We start from the raw sequence: 9,314 nt of genomic DNA on the forward strand, positions 1-9,314 counted from the left end.
TTGATTTGATTTCTCAAATCTTTCATAATTACACAACGAACGTAAAGATAATTTTACCTCAAGTAAGGAATCAGATTGGTGTGTGTTGTTTCTGCTTTGTGGACCGAGTGTCAGCATGCCCCACTGAATCCATATTATGCTACACAGCTCAGATGAAATGTTCGCCTTTATTGACTCTTAAATAGCATGATATTAGTCCTAATCATGAAACAGTTGATGGATTTTTGCACACGTTAGCCAAAGGTAAAGCATTATGAACAATAGCTTCAGTTTGTCTTTTCAGCGCTCATCAGTGTTTGGAAAATAGCTCCGATAGTTCCCAGTTATGACAAACTATTTTCAAGACTTTAAACATCATACAAACCATTAACGATAAAAATGTGAGCTAAACAGGTAGACTCTCATACATTTCTGTTGATATTTTTCAAACTATTAAGCTTAATTTTAAATCATTCTCTGTAACAAATGTATCCAACTGCCATGGTCCCTCTTAAACTTACAAAAGCTTCATTTACAAATCTTTTAGCATACAAATGGAAAGACAGGAAAGTGTAAACATTTCATTTTGGCAGATTTGTTCAGTTAAACATGTTAATAGGTTAAAAAGTTCAGTTTTATCATTACTTTCTGTAGATAAATATATGAGATTACAAATGTAGAAACATTGTTGAGTGACATGGAAGGCTGAACACACACAAAAAAACCATACAGGCCAATGTTGGAATTTATGGATTAACGAACATGGATGTCACGTTAATCTGGATGGGACGGCCTGGTCATGCATTAATGATTTGACGACATATTGGGTCTAATCCTAACTTGAGATACATGCATTGAACTCAACATGCATCTCAGACAAATATATATTGGTCGAGATACATGCATTTATCTTTCAAATTCATCGTGCGCTGATTTCAATCGGAAGGTTTTAAAAGTGAGTAGGAGTAATGCCCGTCTTTCTCAAGTTAGGATCAACACATTCAATGTGTCTGCTGCAACCGCCTTCTTTAGACACAAAAATCACTAAAATAACCAAACAACCAATCAGACAAAAAAAAAAGAAGAAAGAAATGATCTCTCAGTCGCTCAGATCAATGACCAGGTGCTCATAGATCTGAGTTTTGCCTTTGAAACTGGAAGCCAGCAGGAACTGACGGTTGTCTATGGAAACTGGAGAGAAGGCCCGCGGCGCCTGGATGTTCAGCTCCTGGAAACGCACAAACTCGCCCTTCTTGGCATCCCAGCGGTAGACTTGGGTGAAAGAGTAATCGCTGCCCAGAATGGCGTACTGCCAGCTGCCCACAGTGAAGGGCTGGAACACCATGGAGCCACGAGAGGGCATGGTCTGCAATTCTCTGAAGAGGGCCCCGTCCCAGCGCATCACTTTGGAGTCCCCAATAAAGCGCGTCAGGCAGATGAAAAGGTCGGATTTGACCTGGAAATGCTTGACGGCGTAAACATCCTCCATCTCTGGGATGTCGGTGCGTCTGTCGAACAGCTTGGTGCTTTTGTTCCACTGGTAGATGACGGGCCTCTGGGAGCTGCTGGACAGGATCAGATGAGGTTTGGAGGAGATCTCCATGTACTCCACATCAGTGTCGCGGTACCACGGGTGGAGGGACTGATGAGAGTAGAAGCCGTTACCGTTCCACTTGTAGATGGTGGTGGACCCGGCCTTGGAGCTGTCCGCTATGATGAAGAAGGATTCTCCATCGATGCGGAAAGTCTCAACATCGTTTGGTTTGCGGATTCTCAGGATGTCAATGCCTTGGAGCTTGATGAATTTGTTAGCAGAGGTGTCTCGCTTGTAGATGTGTGAGCCACCAAACAGCTGAGCCACGATGACAAAGAGCTGGTTGTCAATGACCAGAGGTTTGCAGATCACTGTGGATGTGCCTTGTGGAGAAAAAGAAAGTATAAAAAAAAAATAAAAAATACAGCTTCACTTTGTCTTGTCTCCATCTAGTGGTTCTTCTTCCAATCCCACAGTTCCCACCCCTCGTCTCAAACTCATACAGCTCAATCACAACTACATCGCAGGATATTTGAAATGGCTTTTACTCACTGTCGATGTCGTCGAAGTTTCTGAAGACCATCTCCACGTGATCCCACTCTAGAAAGCTGCACTTCCCAATGAAGGGCTGGGCGAACACCACATACTGGTCATTTCCGAAAGAAAATGCTTCCACCGATATGGATTCAAATTTCAGAGACTGGTAGGAAGCAAACTCTGAGAGAAACAAAAAAAAAAAAAAAAACAAACAACAACACTTATATTAACTGAATGTCCCGAGAAGCTTTAAAAGTTGGAAAATGTAGCTTTGGTCTGTACTCCCACCTGTGGTGATGCAGTCGAAGGACTGCGACACCAGGTCGTTGATCTTCTTGTCCAGCTGTGAGGCCGGGCCTTTACAGTAAATCTGATCCACGGTGGCGTTGGTGCTGTATATCCACTCCACCAACCACTTCAGCTTACAGTCACAGGTGAACTGGTTCCCCCGCAAGTCTCTGAAGGGACAAAACCACCAAACTAACCTCCAAACCCTCAAAAAGCCAAGAGGAATGTGCTCCTCTTTCTGAATGGATTTAATTCTCAAAAGCAGCAGTCACTGAAGTGTGACTGCGAGCTTTGCTCTCTGGGCCCCACAGCTTCACTCTGTGCTCTCATTAACATCAAGACAGACTATGAAAGAGAACTGAATATCTTCAGTGGGTGATAGATTGCAAACTATCTCTCTTCCTCACTGCCGCATGTAATTTTAATGGCGTTAAAAGCACGAGCTGCCCACACATTTTTCATCCTCTTGCTGAAGTGGACTTATGATACAGTGCTCTAGAAATAGAAGACAGTGCAGAAAACTCATTGTTCAAAACAGAATACATTATAGGTTACGTAAATTAATGAAATTCATGTCTGTAGGCAAGAAAAAAAAATTCATACTTACACTTTTGTCAAAGCCTCAAGACCGTTGAACAAGTCTTTGGGTATAGTCTCCAGATTATTGTAGGCCAGACTCCTGATATAGAAGAAAAAAAAACACACCGCTTATTGTTCTGATTTCATGATTTATTCAAAGTAAACTTCCCCCTGTCCTTCCCTCCTCATACTTTTAAACTCATACACATACCCCCCCCTTGTTATATGTTGTAAGCGAAACTTTCAGTTCTTTAAGAAATGTGGATGTGTTAGTGCAGTATTTCATCACAGAGGAGTTTATTGGTTAAAGAGCTTGGGCACATACTGCCACCCTGCAGAGTGAAAGCAGGAACATAGCTTATTGTGAGTTTGAAGAAACATTAAGCTATTTTTAGCTCTGCCTACTCAGCCATTTTATGGCTTTTCTCTGCTACAAAAAAGGGCGAAAAAGTAAACCTCTCTGTTGAGAAGGTCGATGTAGTTTTATTTCATTTGTTTTCTCAGAACCTTATCCTAAATATCTTGTTGATGTCAAAAAAATATATATTTTGTGGCTGGCTAATTTATTTTCTCTCGCTTTGTCTCAAATAAATGAGCTTCACTGTTGTTTTGTCAAAATCACTGAAGAATTGTCCAAATCCAGACAGGCTTCATTTGGCACTTTGTGTTTAAATGTTGTGTTGTTTTTGATTGGTTTTCTCGTTTGAATTTGCACCACCTCGCGTCCGACAATCAAATCAATGTGCATTCCTCTGAGCAACAACATAGACAAAGAGATAAGCTATTTAAAAAGAGTTATTCAGGAACCAGTGTTAAAAAAAAACAAAAACTGAACACTTAGCCCTGTTGTTAGTTTTATCATCACTCAGCATGGAGTCAACCAGAACGTAGACTTGGTTTAAAGTTACGGGAAAATCTTTTTACTGCAGTCAGCAGTGATCTGCATATTAAATCAATTTATTTGGTGTTTGTGCTTTAAAATCAAAACATTGACATCTTAATTCAAGTTATATTGAAGATCTTTGATTCAACTTTGACAGTAACCAATGTTCAGTCTAGTGGGAGGTTTACACGGCCCAATTTACATTCATTTCAATTGTCCTTTTCAGCTTTGTTGCCCAGTTTAAATTCAATCAAAAACAAATCGAACGTAATAATTCACATTACGTGAATGAAGTTAGCCTACATTACTTACTATATCAACACGGTAACTAGTCATTTGTACCCAATTACGTTTCCAAAGCAACACAAACACTGGACATTAATAGGCCGGTGTTGGTGGTGCACGGGGAGACCGCACCGGGCAGTTCCCGCTCATTTGAACTCCTCGGCTGCTGAGGCTCTGACGGTGAGCCCGACCTCACGTATGTAACTCTGTGATTCACGCCAGCTGCGTTGGTTTGACAATCTGAACCAAACACGGACGTCATTGTTCACCTGATGGTGGTTGTGATGCTCAAGTGATACAGTGTTGTAAGTCACGTCGAGCTTGACTTTAGTTAACATTTGGTGCCTCAACTGCCGCCTGTGGGAATCTTTTCAGCTTTGAAAAAAAAAAACGTCTTCAGAGAGCACAAAAAGTAGAAGACGAGGCTCACCTATTTCAATAAAGTTCGGAAACTTATCTGACCCGGAAATGAAATGGGGATTGGAAGCACCCTTTGCTGAGAAAATTCCCTTCTGCAGGGGAACCTGTGTTGAACCTTTATCAGGCTACAAGGCCAACGTGGACGGTGAGTGGACTGTTTGGTAGCCTATATCTTGTGCACTGCAGGTTGCTGTTTTGGTGACGTTTTAGGTGTGTATTTATTCATTCACTCATTTTTCGACCCCCTTTTGTCCTGTTCAGTGTGGCGGGGGTTGCTGTAGCCTATTAGCTATCATTATTTGGTCTATTATTATTATTATTATTATTATTACACAAACAGTATGCTAATGAGGCCCAACTTAGGTCAAGACTGCAAATAAAACACCAGAAATGTACACAATATGGGGCTTAATTAGCCGATAAAACGCACTGTGCAGTGCGGTGGCGCGCGTGCGTGGTGCTGCCGTTGCTATTTTGCGGTTACAGTGATTTTCTATGCCTCCTTACAAAAACCAAAGGCCCGTTCATTGTAAACATATTAACAGCTGCACAGTGTTGGGAGAAATGTCTTCGTGGCGTTTGTCAGAGTTTTATTGGAACGGTGATTACCTGCACACAGTCTACTCATACAAACAAAGCTTCAGATTAAAACTGGCAACCGGTGTTTGTTAGATTTTAAATCAAAACCAACCACAAAATTACGCCCACATCTGAATGTTAGTACTATATATATCAAGAAGGATTTTTTTTTTTTTTTTTTTGAAGTACTCACAGGTGCACTAAGGTTTTCAGTCCACGGAAAGCATGTGGTGATATCGACTTGATTTGGTTGTTTTCAATGAATCTGAAAAAGATATTGAGAAAATGCATATATGAAAGGAGACAATCTTCTCTTTAAAAAAAAAAAGAAAAAAAAAAAGAAGAAGCTTCCAGCATAAAATTTGTATCATCTACTCACAGATACTCTAGATGAGGAAGGCCGAGGAAAGCATCCTCGTTTATAGATTCCAGGTTGTTGGCTGTGAAGAGGCTGTGCACAGGAACCTCAAGTTAATATTATCCAGGAAAACAACAAACTGCCTTCCCACAAATAGACCCATCTGTTTTAACCCAGGTGCTCCGAAGACAAGGATCAATGCTCTGTGAGGAGTCCCACTGTGTTTGTGTTGAAGGACAATGTGCGTGGGGTCAATACTCCACCCCATGAGACAGGATAATGGGGGGAGTCCCTCTTCAAGAGGAGGAATTCCCCGTAAATAAATCTCACTCGTTAATCCAGACGTGATTACCAAAACGCAGATACGTTTTTACTTGGATGAATTCCCATGACATGAAAAGGCTTGTCCAGAGGGAAGACATTTAGAGAAGTAATTCTATAAAATGCTTCTTTTGTTGTTGTTGTTGTGTGTGTGTGTGTGTGTGTGTGTGTGTGTGTGTGTGTGTGTGTGTGTGTGTGTGTGTGTGTGTGTGTGTGTGTGTGTGTGTGTGTGTGTGAACTCCTAAAACCAATCAGTAGCTGCGTGAACACTCGTTCGTGTGTAGCATCAGTAGAGAGGAGAATATCTTGAACGTTAAACATGGCGTTGATCAACTCACTGGGAACTGACAGCATGCAACAAAGACTGACGAACAAAAAAAAAAAAAAAGCTCCAAAAGAGACATTTCTCACAGGAGGTGCAGGGCAGGCGTGTGGATGAAGCTCTCCTTCGGGATTTCAGTGAATTCAGACTTGACGAATGATCTGCGGGAGGAAGAAAAAAAACAACAACAAGGAACAGACGCACACGCACTGTTAAGACTTCATGCGAACAGTTATTGCAGCCTGTTCCTTGGATATGCATTACTATGCAGCAGCAGCAGCAGCAGCAGCAGCAGCAGGCAAATCTACCAACAGATAGAACCGAGTCTGCTCTGTAAATCATCGTAATGGAAAACACTGGTCTGGATTTTTTTTTTTTTTTTTGTGTGTTATGAAACGGTAATAAATATGACTTACAGTGATATGACATCGGCTGGAAAGCTGCGAGGGATCAGTACTGCGCTCTCGCACAAGGCGTTATCTTTGGTACACGTACATAATGAGGGACAGCGAGGCTGCCTGGGTCTCTTGCTGTCCACTAAAAGTAAAACAGACGCCGCCACAAGTAAGCCAAGCCAGGGCGATCTTCTGGGTGCGTTTTCCATCCTTGCGAACCGCTTCGGGCACGACTTGCGCGTCGAGCAGCCCTACACATGAACCAGGGTCTCCGCTGCGGTTCCTCTCCCACTGCTGCTGAACTGGAGGCCAAGCGACGCGCTCTCCGCTCTTGTTTATCTCCGCCAAGTGCCGTGCGCCACCGCCGCCGCCGCCGCCGCCGCTCTGGAGGTGATTCAGCCGGGCGTCCGCAGCGTTGTAATTACACCTCACCCCAGGCGGGGGGAAAGAAAAAAAAAAAAATCTATATCCTCCGTGACAAAAACAAAACAAAAAAAACCTAATCAAACGCCTGTCTGTATTATTGGGGCTCAGGAAAATACCAGCTGGCGCGGTGACAAACGCGGTGTGAGGGCAGGTGGGGATCCCAGCGGGAGCAGACGGCGCATCTCCATCCAAAAACCACGCCTATGATTTCAGCAAACGCCACTCTCTCTCTCCGTGTCCAGATCCGCCCAACAGGCAACGGAATTGTGTAATTTTTCGTGAATCAGCTGGAGAAAATGAAGCCCTGAAATGAGCCAGCGGATTGCTGCCTGCGGCGCAGACGCACACGAGCTTTCTGTGCGGGGGAGCGGGTGGGAAACCCGCCGAAAATTAATTATTGCCTAATCATGGCAATATAGTCGGGCTATTGGCTCCTCGGCTTTCACCGACAACATCTTTCCATTACAGAGCCTGCATGCGGTATGATCACGAATGTTCACAGCTATCTGCACATTTTGGGTGCATTTCCTGGTTTGCACGCGGTTTCCATGACAACTGCAGGATGCTAAACGTTTCAGACCCAGTGATGGAGGGGTGCGGGGAAGCCCTCCTGTCACCCTGACATCTGCTCTGCTTCAGTCAAACGACCCCCCCATCCTCCCTTCAGACTCCTCTCACACAAAGGACAGGTTAACACCGTGTCTTCTCTAGGCTTTTCTGCAGGACACCATGTTTATTTCAGAACCACGTCCCCCCCCCCCCCCAAAAAAAAAAAAAGGCCCCCCTCCATATTTTGTATGCTTCTCGACTGTAAAACATTATCTTCAGTTTTTATGGCCAATAGCTGGCTCCTCCGGGAGCACTGTAACGCCGTCTACTTCTTCTTCACCATCTAATATCTCGGCTCCCTCCGGGGTTGTAAGATTAATATGTTTACCCACTGTGGCTGGCAGGCCAGCGTGCGTCAGACCCTTCTGGGAAGAGACATGTGCAGGGCTTTTTAAAAGGTCTCTGAATAAATACATACTGTTCTGTACCTCCGTCCCTGATGTGATTGCGCCATTTGATATCCAGCGCCTGTTTACCATGATAATACAATTTTGCCCGTAAAAGTGAAAGCATGGCATTTAGAGGAGCTCTGAAAGGTGTTTCACGGTGTCGTGATGTACTGTTTTACAGGGACGGCCGAAAGACTGAAGCTATTAGACTGCTTCTTCTTCTAAGAGGAAAGACGGAGGGGGAATCTGGACATGGGACAAGGTAACAGGGAGGGACATAAAGTAATAAATGTGTTTTCTCATACGCAGCTATTGGACCAAACCGGGGAACACTGGATATTATTGTTGTGCTGCAAAATGATGGGACGTGTCTGTGCTTCATAAATGTCACCATTCATCAGGAGAATAGAACAAAGACTGTCCACCAATGTTTGACCGCAGTGAGTCCAGAGAGTTTAGTGTTTCTCGCTTTTAGTGGAATTCTCGGACGACATTCCTGGAAAACACGTGGCTTCACGAACATGCATCTTCAGCTCAAAAATATTCACATGAAAAATAAATGTATTTCATGTGCATAACATTCAGCAGGCAGGTTGAAGGTGCAAAGCCAGGCAGGCTGAGGCAGTTTTCGCTGATGAGCCGACCTCTCCACTAGAGGGAAATATAGAGCAGAGGTAGAGAGCTCTCAGAGGTGGATTGATTAATGACCTCTCGGCTCTTTAAAACTCTTTCCCTTGGATTTCCAGCTGAATAGGAAGAGCTTTACTTAGAGCGTCGTGAATTCCTTTATCTCTGCTGTCTTATCGCAAGTTATTGTCATCATGATTATTAATACAATTTAAAATCACTGTTAATTTGAATTTAAATTCATACATACACAACAACTGTCCTTATCTCTTGATAAAATCCAGATTTATGTTACAGACTAGAGTCGGCGGCTGTCCTGCACCAGCAAACTGGGTAAAAACACTTGTTTTGCAGGTTGACCTGGGGACCTGACTGCTGTCTTAAGGTGTATCGTCAGTCCACAAAGCAGCCTTACCTCCTATGACGTGACCGCCGGCCATTTGTAAGTGAGGTATTCTCTGCTTCTTACATGATCTATGAAGTTTGCCCGCCACCTGTCAGTCACCTGCCTGAGACAATCATCTGACCAGGATGATCATTTATGGCAGAGACACATGAGCGCAATATATCTTCTTAAATGTATGTAATATATTGCAAAAGCCTCCTGACACATAGCGGTTTATAGTTAGTGCAGTGAAATAGTACATTTTGTTTTGTTGTTAGAAAAAAAGTGAGACTGATATTTGAATCTCCATTTAAATACTTTGAATCCAACAATTTAAGAAGTGTGGGTTGGGTTAGTGTGGAGGGACCGAAACTGCTCTTTTGCTCTATACCTTCCCA

At 43.3% G+C, this 9,314-nt stretch overlaps 1 protein-coding gene across 1 annotated transcript; it reads right to left on the reverse strand.

Moving 5' to 3' along the window:
• Window positions 1–148: 148 nt before the first annotated feature.
• LOC138617586 (leucine-rich glioma-inactivated protein 1-like) lies at window positions 149–7,362 on the reverse strand. The gene is made up of 8 exons (XM_069692691.1): window positions 6,502–7,362; window positions 6,175–6,246; window positions 5,464–5,535; window positions 5,278–5,349; window positions 2,946–3,017; window positions 2,339–2,508; window positions 2,066–2,230; window positions 149–1,896 (listed from the first exon to the last, which is right to left on the reverse strand). The coding sequence occupies exons 1-8, from the start codon at window positions 6,687–6,689 to the stop codon at window positions 1,079–1,081; spliced, it is 1,629 nt and encodes a 542-aa protein (XP_069548792.1). The 5' UTR covers window positions 6,690–7,362; the 3' UTR covers window positions 149–1,078.
• Between the last annotated feature and the right edge of the window lie 1,952 nt (window positions 7,363–9,314).

Source organism: Brachyistius frenatus, unplaced genomic scaffold, assembly GCF_029030835.1.
Source record: "Brachyistius frenatus isolate BFR_SWC_R1_liver_20210118 unplaced genomic scaffold, ASM2903083v1 Contig_13, whole genome shotgun sequence".
Classification (NCBI taxonomy): Eukaryota; Metazoa; Chordata; class Actinopteri; family Embiotocidae; genus Brachyistius; species Brachyistius frenatus.